The 15,197-nt window shown below is 35.4% G+C and overlaps 2 protein-coding genes across 2 annotated transcripts; both read left to right on the plus strand.

Moving 5' to 3' along the window:
• The first annotated feature begins 3,548 nt into the window (after window positions 1–3,548).
• Ciao1 (cytosolic iron-sulfur assembly component 1) lies at window positions 3,549–7,683 on the plus strand. The gene is made up of 4 exons (XM_088240005.1): window positions 3,549–3,772; window positions 4,619–4,908; window positions 5,593–5,780; window positions 6,996–7,683. Exons 2-4 carry the CDS (start codon window positions 4,638–4,640, stop codon window positions 7,542–7,544), a joined length of 1,008 nt encoding a protein of 335 aa, XP_088096131.1. The 5' UTR covers window positions 3,549–3,772; window positions 4,619–4,637; the 3' UTR covers window positions 7,545–7,683.
• On the plus strand, window positions 3,549–13,085 carry LOC148272468 (NIF3-like protein 1). The gene is made up of 6 exons (XM_088240006.1): window positions 3,549–3,772; window positions 8,017–8,238; window positions 8,572–8,703; window positions 11,130–11,306; window positions 11,964–12,157; window positions 12,772–13,085. The coding sequence occupies exons 2-6, from the start codon at window positions 8,033–8,035 to the stop codon at window positions 12,954–12,956; spliced, it is 894 nt and encodes a 297-aa protein (XP_088096132.1). The 5' UTR covers window positions 3,549–3,772; window positions 8,017–8,032; the 3' UTR covers window positions 12,957–13,085.
• The last annotated feature ends 2,112 nt before the right edge of the window (window positions 13,086–15,197 follow it).

The following is a 15,197-nucleotide window of genomic DNA, read 5'->3' on the forward strand; positions in this document are numbered from 1 at the left end:
AAATTATTGAGTTTGACGTTTGATAGTAGCAACACGCAACACCAAACACCACCGATACACGTGTTGCCATTAGTAGTATTTAGCGACCTTAAAGCCTTGTTTACACGTGGACGATACAACATTGTTTTGTCCCAAGACTCGACCATTGTCCACGTGTAAACAGCAATTTGTGGGACAAGACTTTGTCTCTGGATATCGCCTCCGAGATAGACGGGCAGGCCGGGAGCAAATTATCCTCCACGGAACAATGATTACCCCCACCTTCGCGCGCAGGACTCGATCATTGTCCACGTGTAAACAGCAATTGTAGGACAAACTCATGTCTTGAGACATCGCCCCCGAGATAGACATACAAGTTGTTTCAGCGGAACAATTATTACCCCCACCACCGCGCTCGGCCGCCAGCGGGAGTTTTACGGAAAAAGATAAAAAATCTGTGGAATTTCGAGCAACGGAATAATACATTTTCGTTTATCAACAAGGACATTAGCAGAAATTTTACACACAAAAAACTTAATATCTAGCAGTACTTACTATGCATATAGAATAGGTTAAGGTTTAGTAAATAAGCATAATCAGAGTATAATATATGAAAACTAGTAATAAATTTTATTGTTTTCACCTAAAATTATGCTTTTATTTTGAATTTTCATTCACATCGTTTTGTTAATTAATGTTTAATTTTGAATAAACTTAATTTCTTTTTTATTATTGCTATTTTACTTAAATCAATGCAAATGCAAATGTATAAAGTGTCAATTTTTTTAAGTATTCGAAAGATGATCCTAGCAATATTTTTTTGTTTACTCTTACTTCTATTTTGATTCATAATTCTTAATTTTGTTTTCCTTTAATACCGTGTATACCTTTGTCATCTTATTAATATTATGTATACATGCTATTTAAAAAGAATTAATTTTTGCTGCCTCGAGTTCCGAAAGTCCTGAATAATAAGTCACTGGGATACATATACAGCAAGATAAAAAAAAATCTTAATACCTGCATACCTCAAATTTTATGTATCACGAGATTTTATGCTACTACTACTACTACTACCATCATCACGCCATTTCTTCGTAGGGGTGGGCAGAAAGAATAAACCGCCACAACGTCTATCCTGGCAAACATTCCTAGCTTCTTCCACATTCATACATCTTGTCATACATGCCTTTCAGTTCTGCCTGATTTTGAAATGACCTGGCTTAAGATTTTGCTGTATCTGATCATGCCTCGTCTTTCTTGGTCATCCTCGTCTCACGTTACCGTTACGATAAATTATGAATAAACTTTTTACTTATTATTTATCTGTTTGAATATTTTTTACTTATTATTTATCTGTTCGAATAATAATAAATGTTTCAATAATATCAGCTTTCAGAAATTTAAAAACATAATTAAAAATTGGCCAAGTTGGGATATTTATTTTTTATTGGGACTACGTGTTCAATGAACACACACTATTGTATCCTTCGGAAGCCTTTGAATGTATTTGTTTGACTCAACTAGAATTGAGTAACCTATACCTATTTATTTAATATGTCATAATAAAGATGTACGTGCCATATGATTTATTGTGTTTATTTCTAATCACACGTAATTAATGAATGAATCCATTTTTATTAAACCATGGTACTTTTGGCTTATATATGGCATCTGAATTAGCCCCCGACCTAGAGATCATGAACCTTTTTCACCATGATCAGAGTCATGGATCTTTTTAACTTCAGTCAGGTAAGTTAACCGCAGACTTTTAATTTTCAATTTTAATTCTTTAACAGAGAAACCTAGGATTCCCACTGTGGCTATAATTGCCTCCACGGCATTTTTAAACATTGTTTGTCCCTATAAATTGGGCAATCAATGCGCCGCGCCATAAACAGTCATGTTCGCTATAAATAGAAATTAACTTTATAATTTCCCCCAGTTGAAAAAAAAATGTAAAATGTAAATGTACTTAAAAAAATAATAAAAATTAAAAAACTTCGAAGTGACACAATCTCACGTCGAGAAAATCGCTGTCCTTACAAGGTCCTGTCTCCTGTCCGTGCGTGTCCATACGAGGACAATACGATGCGGCCGTTGGCCAGTTTTGGGATGCCGAAAAAATAAATATCCCAACTTGGCCATTTTTCAATTATGTGTTTAAATTTTTGAAAGCAGATATTATTAAAACATTTATTATTTTTCGAAAAGATAAATAATAAGTAAAATAGCTTATGCGTAATTTCAAGTAACGGTAACGTTCGGTAGACGAGGATGACCAAAGAAGACGGGGCATGATCAGATACGCCAAAATCCTAAGTCTGGTTATATCAAAATCAGACAGCACCGAAAGGCATGTATGACAAGATGTATGAATGTGGAAGAAGCTAGGAAGTGGTCCATTCTCTCTGCCTACCCCTACGAGGAAATGGCATGATGGTGGTGGTAGTAGTAGCATAATTTCTCGTGATATATAAAATTTGAGGTTTGCAGGTTTTAAGATTTTTTATTTATCTTGCTGTATATGTATCTCGCAGTGACTTACTATTCAGGACTTTCGGAATTCGGGGCAGCAAAAAATACATTCTTTTTAAATAGCATGTATACATAATATAAATTAGATGACAAAGGTATACACAGTATTAAGGGAAAACCTTAGTTAGTTAGTTAGAATTATGAATTAAAGTAGAAGTAAGAGTAAACAAACAAATATTGCTAGGATCATCTTTCGAATACTTACAAAAACTGACATTTTATAAATTTGCATTTGCATTGATTTAAGTAGGTATAATAGTAATAATAAAAAAGAAATTTAATTTATTCAAAATTTAACATAGATTGATAAAATAATTAACAAAACTATGTGAATGAAAATTCAAAATAAAAGCGTAATTTTAGGTTAAAACAATAAAATTTATTACTTGTTTTCATATTGGGCCTCCTGGCCTGTTGTGGTGCAAAAAAATAAAAAAAATAAAAATAAATATATTATACTCTGATTATGCTTATTTACTAAACCTTAACCTATTCTATATGCATAGTAAGTACTGCTAGATATTAAGTTTTTTGTGTGTAAAATTCCTGCTAATGTCCTCGTTGATAAACGAAAATGTATTATTCCGTTGCTCGAAATTCCACAGATTTCTAATCTTTTTCCGAAAAACTCCCGCTGGCGGCCGCGCGTGGTGGTGGGGGTAATAATTGTTCCGCCAAAATAACTTGTCTGTCTATCTCGGCGGCGATGTCTCAAAACATGAGTTTGTCCTACAATTGCTGTTTACACGTGGACAATGGTCGAGTCCTGCGCGCGGTGGTGGGGGTAATCATTGTTCCGCTGAGGATAATTTGCTCCCGGCCTGCCCGTCTATCTCGGAGGCGATGTCCAGAGACAAAGTCTTGTCCCACAAATTGCTGTTTACACGTGGACAATGGTCGAGTCTTGGGACAAAATAATATTGTATTGTCCACTTGTAAACAGGGCTTTAATCTATGGCGGGCCAGTGTCAAAATATCCGTCTGTGAATAATTTCTCTCTTCTGTGTCAGTGGCCAATGGGAAAAAAAATTGATCTGTGGTCGAGGGTCGAGTCAAAAGTCAAAAGTTGGTGGTTATCAAATGATCAAAATTTGAAGTAAAATTTTAAAAAATCGGTTCTTTCCGAAACCTGTTATCAATTAGTTTATTTAGCAACCACATAATTAAGTGTCGAAGTGCTGATATCTGCTCAACGATAAGTTTTCCAATAATTGGAATTGATTATTAACCACCAAATCAATAACAAAAATTAAAGGTACTCGTAATTTATTTTTTGTAGGTATGCTTTATATTAGTTTCAGAGGTAATCAGTTAAGCAAACTTGTGCATGCACTTTAGATTCATATTCTCTGCGCTATAAGCTTTATGTGCAGTTGGCGAAAAGTATAATAACTATGAATAACTCGTATACAATTTTCTTCTTCCTTTCCGTACGTTGTGGTACATTGACACACCGGTTGCAACGCTATCCGCATCTTCAGTTATTTTTATAAAACTCTTCCTTATTTATCAGTTTTTCATTTCTCAGCGATACTAACCGGCATTGCTTTAAACCCATTCCGCTCTCTTTCTTATTATTTAATTAAGTACACAATTATGTATATGTCGCAGACGGATTTTCATTTTAGCCTGAATACATATTGGGTAGCCATATTACGAAACAGCTCTGTATTGGGCTATTATATTCATATGTACATTAACCGTAATACTTTTCCTTCGGTGAAATCACTCTGCAATTAGCGAATTTGCCACCCGATCCATAGCCTATTTTCTAATGTCAATTGGAAAATGCACAAGCGGTCTGCCATTTCTCGGGGAACAACTCGAATGAAATTTCCTCCGTGACTGTCGAAGAACATTGATTAGAAAATTATGCTGTCAGGACAAAAGTTACCACTATCCAATATTCTAGGTCATTCACCCTCGACAGTTAGAAATACCCAATTTCTTATTTCTTAAATTATAATCATTTACAAGTTTCCAAATACATTCATGCGAGTTCATTAAAAATGAAATATCAGCATATTCTAATTTTCCGGTGTCCCTCCACCTAGCACCGATCGAGCGCAGTCGCACCATCTGACTTGAAAGAATGTTTCAGAGTGGAGTTTAGAGCGAGGATGGGGAAACTGCAGCTCGATCAGTGCTTGGCCGGGCACAAGGGCCGCGTGTGGGATGTGGCGTGGCACCCGCGCGGTGCCGCGCTCGCGTCGTGTGGCCAGGACCGCAGCATCCGGCTGTGGGCGCGCGACGGATCTCGCCTCGCCAACACGACCATTCTGGCGGACGGCCACCAGCGAACCATCCGCCAGGTGGCGTGGTCTCCGTGCGGTTCCTTCCTCGCTTCCGCCAGCTTCGACGCCACCACGGCCATATGGGACAAGAAGACGGGTAACTTATACTTCTTTTTATTAGAAATATCCTTTTAATGGTTTAAATTATTCACAGGGTATATGACCTGTCATTGGCTGGTTCAAGTGGCCACTAACATTCACCATTCTACCTATGTTTAAACATCCATATTTCCTCAACTCTTCCATCTGTTGACTTTTGTGAAGTGAATGAGTTGAAACCTTTTTTGATGTGGATGAGATTCATCTGTCTGAATTATTTCGCCTACTGGGCAGTGCTTGAAAACACTTCGATTTTTATGCTTCTTTTTATACCAGGTAGTTATATCAACAATGTTTTAAGTATGTAAAAATCTTTGTAGACAAGCTGGATTTCATTGGCTAGGCAGTTATTAATATCAATATTTATTGTAACAGTGTGGGTTAACATTTTTAAGAAGAGAAACTTCATAAAAGTCAGCAGATGGAAGAGTTAAGGAAATCTAGATGTTTAAACATAGGCAGAATGGTGAGTGTTAATGCCTAGACTTGCGTAATACCTTCTCAAAAATGTTTTCCCTCTCTGTTGTAATAAATTTAGATTTTAATAACTCCCTAAAGAGTAAAATCTAGCCTGTCTACAAATATTTGGACGTTATTTTCCCTTAGAAATATTTGTTTTGTTTTTTTCGTAATTAAATATATTTCTAAATAATAACATATTTAAAAAACATCATGTTTTTAGGAGAGTTTGAGTGCAATGCCACTTTGGAAGGACATGAGAATGAAGTAAAGAGTGTTGCGTGGGCAGCTTCGGGACGGCTTCTGGCAACATGCTCCAGGGACAAGTCCGTATGGGTGTGGGAGTCTGCTGGAGAAGATGACTACGACTGTGCGGCCGTTCTCAACGCACATTCTCAAGATGTCAAAAAGGTACTAACATCACCCAGAAATTATAATCCTTACACTGCGTTATATGTGACTATTTGGGCCAAGCTATATGTCTGAAGATAGCTCCCGCAATGGGGGTCCAAAAGTCGTAAGAGGAATGTCTCAAGCAGTGACCACCGAAATCTTTATACTCGTTGAATTTATGTATATTTAGGAATTGCAAAAATAAGGCTTTTTATATATTTATATATGCTTTATTTAGTTAGTTCATAACATCTTAAGAACTAAAATAAACTTTCAATAAAATTCCATTTTTTTATCGAAATTTCTCGAGAACATAATTTTTCAAATTAATTTGAATTATTTCTTGGTACCTATTTTGGTACCTTTCTCTTTTAAGTATAATTTGTAAATTGTACATATTTATCTTAATTATGATTACATATTTAATATTGCATGCAAGCTTAGGTTTGATATACTCGTATATAAGGAATATCAAGAAAGTATGTTCCGTTTGTTTTTCTTGCCATTGCAGCTTTGCGATTGCCTATTGAAAAAGAGTTGACGCCATTACGAGTTGGCCGACTGTTGTGTATGCTTTGTGGTACTTGTTTAAAATGTCAAATAAAATCCTGCCGCTTGTCAAATAAGGTCTGAATAAGGCGAAGAACATTTAACCTAAAGTGATAAGTGATTATAGAAACAGATAGGAGATATAGAAATAGTAAGGAGATATAGAAACAGTTCAATAAAAGTCATGATAATGTGTAACGAAGTGGGCGTTCCCTTTTACAAAGAGAGCGGCACTCCGAAGAGGGAATACAAAAGCTTGTGCCGCATCATGATAAGTGCCTAAAAATGGCGGGAGTTGCGTAGATAAATAGTTTAATTACTATTTTCTCTAACCTGTCAAATGGAACTTGCTTTCTGCATAAATACCTCGTAGTAGATCTTAGATAAATTTGTGAACAACTTATAACTCTTTGTTCATTGTTAATTACAGTCAATCTGTACAATTTGGGGAGCTTTAAAATGAGAATAATTTGTTTCATAATATCTTGTTATTAAGAGCCTAATCTCAATGCATGATTAATAAATTATGTCTCAACGTATGTTGGCACTTGGAGTATCTTAAATTATTGTTCTTATTGTTTAGTTCATTAATTAATATACAAGCATTACAATGCAGTACATAGTATAAATTATACTGGATAGTCGTAGGCAAATGTTCTTCATAAATATTTGTTTGATTTTTAGGTGATATGGCATCCGACTAAAGACGTACTGGCTTCCGCCTCATACGACAATACAATCAAAATATTCAAAGAAGATCCATCCGATAATGACTGGTTCTGTGCAGGTACACTGCAATCGCACCAATCCACCGTTTGGAGTTTGTCATTCGACAAGACAGGGGACCGCATCGCGAGTTGTAGTGACGACCAAACTGTCAAGATCTGGAGAGAATACGCTCCGGGAAATGAAGAAGGAGTCGCAACTCCCGATAATCATCCAGTTTGGAAATGCGTGTGCACCATTGCGGGTTACCACACGAGAACTATTTACGATATCCACTGGTGTTCTGAAACCGGTTTGATAGCAACGGCTTGCGGAGATGATATCATCCGAATATTTGCCGAAAGTCCAGATTCTCAGCCGAATGAGCCGACATTTGAGCTGGTTTGCTCGGAGCATGGTGCTCACACGCAGGACGTTAACTCTGTGAAATGGAATCCTCAAAATCCGCGGCAGTTGGCTTCGTGTAGTGACGATGGTGAAATCAAAATATGGAATTACATAGAATAATAATTTAGCTGATCAAATAGTGAAATCTGTATATTATTGTTACTACATAATTCATTTGTAATTATTGTATTTTATTATGAAAATTGTTGATAAATGGGGGTTATAAAGATTTATTGCAATAAAATGTTTTACACAGTTACAATGTATTTTCTTTATTTATATAATTCTCTTTTTCGTAATCTTATAACTTACTAAGCATCGGCTTTAGCTCTACCCTCTTTATTCAATAAAGCCTAGTATTCCATATTGTTTTGCTATTTAAACTGCAATGTTACCTACTTATTGTTTCAACTGACTTATTTTTAAATATGCCTCCATCACTAATAACTACTGCGATTTGTTTTCTGTGTTAGAACCTGTATTCGGTAATACAAGAAAAATATAACCGATGTTATATTGCTTAATATTTTAGTAGCACTATTCTGAATGATTATTACCTGTAAACCAATATTTGTTGATATCGCCCTTTCAGACTTACAAGGAATCAGATGAAAGCCTTCTCGACTTGTGCAATTATTTTAAAAAGGAGTTTATCTTCCCTCACTAAGAAGAACATTCAAGCTATGGCAGATTTCTCACCAGCAGACGGATTTTCTCTTAAAGATGTGGTTAATAAATTAAATGAATTTGCACCGACAACTCTAGCAGAGTCGTGGGACAACACCGGGCTTCTCATAGAACCTTACACGCCTAAGTAAGCTATGCGCTTGATTAATTATTTATTTTTAGATTGGATTGTTTGCTAGTTTTGGATTATGTAAAAAGTTGAAACAATGACATGAAATATTATAAACCTAAAGGTAAACGGCTATAATTTATACTTAAACTTCAAGGAAAATAAAATAATTTAGGTTACGTACAATTACAATTCATTTTACTTGCGAAGAATGTGACGAGTTCACAATGAATTACAGAATAGAGACATTAACAAGCCACAAACTGGAATGCTGGTGGAGACAGAGAAGGGCCCTCGCCCTCGCACAATACACACCATAAAATGTAATATTACATAACTTTTTTCTTCCAGAATGATAAAGAAAATTCTGTTGACCAATGATCTAACTGAGATTGTCATGAAGGAAGCTCTCGACACAAAGGTAGAATTGATCATTTCTTACCATCCACCAATATTTAGTCCATTGAAGTCTATTACCCGGAGGTAAGCAATGCACATTATCACATAATAAGTAATATATGTATGATATTTTCTTCTGGTGAGTTACGAACCCTCGAAAGAAATAAATTGGATTTTGGAACAGCCTGTATTGTATATATTCTATGCATATCATCGACGGCAATCCATAACCGCATAGGTCAAATTTGACCACTCACTGTACAAGAGAGAGAATAAAACATTTTAAGGTGTGTCCAAGTAATATATTGGCAATATTTTTTTTTAACATTTCAATCATACTTTGCAGATAGGTATAATATTTGTTTGTATTTTTACAAGCGATATTTGAATAATGTATCGACGGCCAAATGGCATAACAGGATGACTCGGCGGTGATATTAGATACGTGGTACACAGGTGATGGATTGCCGTTGACGATATATACCGAGACTGTGAAATTATTATCATACAAGCTGTTTTGTGCAATGTGCTGTGTCCAGGCGGATGAAGAATACAATGAGGAAGTTTAGCACTACAGGAAATTGGATATAAAAAATGTTTTCTTACACGCAGTAAAAATAAGATCATCTAATTGTACAAAAAAGTTTCTCAAAAATGCATGAAAAAAAAAAAAATTAACTACGTTACAAGTTCACTCGGATAAACCGATGCTGCGATAGATTTCCGGTTTTCAGGAAGCCAACTCACCAATCGGCAGAACTCTCCGGCGAGAACTTATGAGGTCTCGGGTTCGATTCCCGACATGGTTGATATGCAATATTTATTTAAAAGGGTGTTTTTACACTAGAACATTTCAAAGTCCATAGACTGACACCTGAAGTGTAAGACCAATCATCTTGACAAAAATGATCAAGATACACTGCAATTGGTGTACCATGCAGTGACGTATGCACCATTAGGTGCGGAGAGGTAATATTTACACGAGGAATAATTAATGAAATGACCACCTCTTTACTGTTATGATCTTTAACTCTTTCACCGCTAAGCATAGATTACGTTTGTCGTCACCCGTACGCGGCAGCATATTTTCAAGTGCTGAAAATCACGGATGAGATTTTTAAATCATCTAGTTATAAGAGACAAAGCCATTTATCCATATAATTTATCGTTTTGTTATCTTCCCAAATACTTGAGTTTCAATATCAAATAAGTTTTTATGTGTACACAAAGAAATTACATCAATAATCATTCAAATAAAAGTGTTCTAACCGATTTGTGAACAGAGCGCTAGCATTATACTACAGGTACTCAGTCATGTTTATGAATGTGTTGATGGAACACAGCACGGAGACAATTAAGCACAGTAATTATTATTGTTTACGTTCTAAGATTATAGATATTGAACGCATTTGCTTATATAACTCAACAAACAAAATTATTGTTTGTTCAAAATTCGTCCAATATTATGTCCAAATTTTGTTTTTTTTTTTTTTTTAACATCGCATCGGTTCAAATTTCAAGATGCGCGAAGAGCGAAACTCATATTTATGTTGCTTTTATTGTTAAAATAAAAATACTTATACTTGTGATTTTAGGATTCTACATATAAAATAATAAAAGTGAATTTATCGTCGGTTAATATCGGAGTTTTCCGTGGCATATATAGAAACAACAATATTTCGAATATAGTTTTCAAAATGAAAGATTCTTCTCGCTTACTTTAAAATCTGTCCCTCACAAATCTGCTCATCATTTTAACATCTGTTTGACATATTGAGATATTATGATTATTTTTTTTTTTTAATTATTTTTTAAATAATGTATATTTTTAGAAAAGCAAAACTCGAACTTTACAAAATGAGGTTTTTAATGTAATGAATATAGTAGTTATTATTTATTGTTGTTATTATTACAAATATAATTCTTACATCTTTTCAGTACAACAGTAACACAAGGTATTCAATAACACGATCCACGCGCAGTTCTATAGAGATAACAAAATACGACACTCGAGATACGGCTCGAGGTCATTGCCCAGCGGGAATTTTAAAACTGTTGGGTCATTTTTTCGCCTGCTCTGATTAAAATCTTTTATAATATAAACAAATATAATCCTAGGAGTTATTCAGAGATGTCACTCATCAACAAATGTTCAGGGAATATTTCGACACAAACTTTTTGGCCATCTATCGTGCACTTATCAAAGTGCCAGGCTGTAAATTCGAAAATGTCTAAAGACAGTTGCCGCATACGGGGCACGATTTTTCAGACTGTCTAAAGATAGTTCCCGCTGAGATTGGGTTAAATTGATTTAGACCAACTTTTCTTAAGACAAAATGACTACAAACTTGACGTATACTATACTTTTTCATTCAAGACCTGAACTCTTCCATTAATAACAGCCACATTTGATTTATTTTTAACTGTCAATTGAAAAAATATAGCAAAAGACATAAAATTGACAGAAAATGTTATTCATCTTATTGCCGTTCTATCAACTGATGTTCCAGGTCGTGGAAAGAACGTATTGTAAGTCAATGCCTGGAGAACAGAGTGGCTCTATACAGTCCCCACACCGCATGGGACGCTGTAGCGGGAGGGGTGAATGACTGGCTCGCGTCGGCACTTCCAGCTCACACTCGCAGCCCTATTGTCCCCAAGGAAGACCCCAGTGTAGGCTGCGGAAGGTATTATTATGGATAACTTATACAGCGCCATTTTCGTAATATAATACCTCAAGGGCGCTTTACATAGTGATTCTATAGTTAAATAAATTTAATTTAAGCTTTTAAATTTGTAATTTAATTAAAACAATTTATTTTGTTGTCACATGCTACAGATTTATTAAAATGATTGAGAAAACAAGTGGGTTTTAAGTTTTTTCCGAAACATCACTTCACTTTCACAGCCTCGCACCTCTGCTGGGAGAGCATTCCATGCCATAGGACCTGCGACCGCAAATGCGCGTTCACTAAATTTAGTGCGCTGTTTGCGTAGAGGTATAATAACTTTTCCTCTCGCCATAGACGTAGCTGATCTAAGCGTGAGACGCCTGTCAGCTAGTTCATCTGGAATGCATAGTTCCCTTAGATATTCCGGAGCAGAGTTATGCAGTGATTTATACATAAGCCAACAGAGTTTGTATTTGACCCTCTGTGGAAAACGTAGCCAGTGTAATTCCCGAAGTAGTGGAGTGATATGACTGAACTTAGAGATTCCGAAAATAATTTGAGCGTCAAGAGAAAGGTCAGAATTAAGTAAAAACTTCCAGTAGCAGTAGTAGGTATGTACTTTTAAATTTTCTCTGCAGTAAGGAAAAACTAAACCACGTGTACAAATTACAGAATGTGCGTCCTGGAGTCGGGAGTGAGCCTAAAGGAGGCGGTGGAGCTGGTTAAGGCTCGCTGCGGACTGCAGTACGTGCGGCTGGCGGCGGGCGCGGGGACCAGGGCCCACACGCGCGTGGGCCGCGTGGCCCTCTGTGCAGGCTCGGGGGCATCACTACTGAGGGGAGTTAAAGCGGACCTCTATATTACAGGTATGTATTTTAATAGTACATTTATATTTATCAATTTCGTAGCAAATACTTTTTTATGTAGTTGGTGGATTATATTATATATTTAATTATAGCAATACACAATGAGTTATTATGCCTGTGTCGTTCGCAATGCTTTTGCACGTTTCGAATCACATTACGACATCCATCATCAGAGTTAAGTTTTTTGTGCAGATACATTTGTATCGTTAGTTAATTAGGATTTCTACTATGTAGCAGTCATTGTTATGTGCAGCTTTTTAATTTAAAATCTGCGTCGTTTCATGTAATTTTTTTTTCTGGGTACCGTGGTAACATCCTGTTTTTTTTTTAATGTCTAAATGTTCTGTGTTGTTAATCACCACTGTAATTGGGTCTCCGCCTTGTTTGGTGCAAAAAACCATAACCAGTAACCTAGAAAAACTCATTGCTCTTATGAAAATCCAAGAAATTAAATCATAGCAAAAGTTAGGAAAGTTAACAAATTGCTGCACGTGTGGATAGGATCAGTACCTACTGCCTTCACATGAGATTTATGACGTGTTGTAATTTGTGTATGTAGAATGTGTTATACTCTCGGATATTGCAGTGAAACTGATTTAAGTATTTTTTCCAAGGTGAGATGCTTCATCATGAGGTGTTGGAAGCCGTCCACAACAACGTGTCCGTTATCCTGACCAACCACTCGGACTCGGAGAGAGGGTTCCTGGCAGAGTTCCGCCCCAAGTTATCTGAGCTGCTGCAGCACAGAGTGGAGATCCGACTCAGTGAGACAGACAGAGATCCGCTAACTACACTCTAACTACATATAACAATACATTCACTATTCGACCGTCCCTGCCCGGGTCAACTTGAACATTAATCAAATGTTAAATAAGATTGTGCATGTTCGCTAAATAAATACAAATATACATACAAATTTTAATAAAAATAGTTTTATTTTGCGTATTTATAGATTTAATAAAGGAACAAATAAATACATTAGATTCTAAAATATGAAAAAAAGCAAGGTATTAAAAATGACAATATTATAACTGAGTACTATTTATTGGCGGCCTTCGTGGTGTAGTGGTTAAGACTCTTGACTCGCACGGAAGGTTCTGGGTTCGATTCCTGCTGAGAATGCAAACATTTATTGTGAATTTTCTAAAGCCCGGGTGTTCAGTGCTGTTATTCACGACTTTAATAGGGCCTCCTAGCCTGCTGGGCGAAAGAAAATATATAAAGCAGACACCCATTTAAAATAATCACGGAATTCTGCATTTCCATTTTAATAAATGAAATAGGCATTACTACTATTAACATAAATATAAACATTAGCAGACCTATTATTATTATGGATAACTTATATAGCGCCATTTTCGTAATATAATACCTCAAGGGCGCTTTACAAAGTGATTATACAATGATATAAATTTAATTTTAGCTTTTTTAATTTAAGAAAAACAATGTACTTTGCCACCACATGCTAAGGATTTATTCAAATGATTTAGAGAACAAGTGGGTTTTAAGTTTCTTCCGAAACATCACTTCACTCTCAAAGTTTCGCACCTCTGCTGGGAGAGCATTCCATGCCGTATGGCCTGCGACCGCAAATGCACGTGCGCCGAATTTAGTGCGCTGTTTGTGTAGAAATATAATAACTTTTCCTTTGGACGTAGATGTAGCTGATCTAAGCGTTAGACGTCTGTCAGCTAGTTCATCTGGAATGCAGAATCCCCTTAGATATTCTGAAGCAGAGTTGTGCAGAGACTTATACATAAGCCAACAGAGTTTGTATTTGACCCTCTGTGGAAAACGTAGCCAGTGTAATTCCTGAAGTAGTGAAGTGATATGACTGAACTTAGAGATTCCGAAAATAAGTCTCACTGCTGCATTCAGACAGACTATATACAAACATTAACAGATTGACTTTTTTATAAGTGTGAAAGAGGTTGTTTTTTATATAAACCCGCTAATTGCAATTCAGCCGGGCATTACATGCGTATGTATATACATAATATCATAGTGGCGTGCGCCCATTCACCTTCCATTCTTCGGGTCCCGGTAGGGTCCACACAAAATACTTACTATATATCACTGTCCCTGGACTGGTACTTGAAGCGTAGGAGTGCCAATGCGGTGCCCCGTACACCATTAGGTGCAGATAGGGAAAGTGTGACGATGATAAAATATACTTGAATACAAAAAACTTTAATAAACTTCCGGAAAACTTAAAATCTATAAAAAATTATCAAACTTTTAAAACTAAAATTAAAAAACATTTAAGACTCACCCCTTCCTGGACTCCATACCAAAGAATGTTTATTTTTAATTTACCTTGTTTATTTTAATTTACTTTGTTTTAATTTACTTTGTTTATAAAATAAAATTTGAAACGAACTCCCTCTCTAAACACAAGTATCTACTTTATTAGAGAGGTGGAAACGTTATATATAAGATGTTCTGTATATTTACCTATTTTGTATTTCAAAAATGTATTTTGTAAAAAAAAAAATATTCAATAAAAAAAAAAAACATTTTACCTCAAGTAAATGTATTTATTAATATACAAAATAACACAAACAGTTGGGGGAAACCCCACAATACGACAAATCACTTTATTAAATCTAAAATAAAAATACCGTTTATTTATGCTTTATTAAGTTAGTTCATAACATCTCGAGAACTAATGTAAACTTTTAATAACATTACAATTTTTTTATCAAAATTTCTCAATAACATAAGTGTCCTCTGCACCAGTGAGGAAATATAATTTTATTTATGTTTTATACAAATAAAAAAGTATTATATGAAATATTTTATACTACAAACTACAGGATGATTATTTTTATTGAAATTCCACTAAACCAACCGAATACTCGTAGTTAGGTCTTCATAACCCAGAAATGCAAATATCAATACAACAGTTTTACCTTTTACTACTGTTTGTTAGGTGGTTCAAGTAAAAATTTATTTTGCTGTTGTTTATTATTTCCTCTAGATGCTTTTTTTCTTCTTATATGTATAAATTTGCTCAGCTCTTTTATGCAGATGTATACTT

Source organism: Micrasema longulum, unplaced genomic scaffold (assembly GCF_059751315.1).
Source record: "Micrasema longulum isolate JH-2025_06_02 unplaced genomic scaffold, ASM5975131v1 h1tg002326l, whole genome shotgun sequence".
NCBI lineage: Eukaryota > Metazoa > Arthropoda > Insecta > Trichoptera > Brachycentridae > Micrasema > Micrasema longulum.

Coding starts and splice junctions, on each gene's coding strand:
- Ciao1 (XM_088240005.1), top strand. CDS start 4,638: ATGGGGAAACTGCAGCTCGATCAGTGCTTGGCCGGGCACAAGGGCCGC. Junction 4,909..5,592: donor CATATGGGACAAGAAGACGG/GTAACTTATACT, acceptor TCATGTTTTTAG/GAGAGTTTGAGTGCAATGCC. Junction 5,781..6,995: donor ATTCTCAAGATGTCAAAAAG/GTACTAACATCA, acceptor TTTGATTTTTAG/GTGATATGGCATCCGACTAA.
- LOC148272468 (XM_088240006.1), top strand. CDS start 8,033: ATGAAAGCCTTCTCGACTTGTGCAATTATTTTAAAAAGGAGTTTATCT. Junction 8,704..11,129: donor TTGAAGTCTATTACCCGGAG/GTAAGCAATGCA, acceptor CTGATGTTCCAG/GTCGTGGAAAGAACGTATTG. Junction 11,307..11,963: donor CCCAGTGTAGGCTGCGGAAG/GTATTATTATGG, acceptor TACAAATTACAG/AATGTGCGTCCTGGAGTCGG.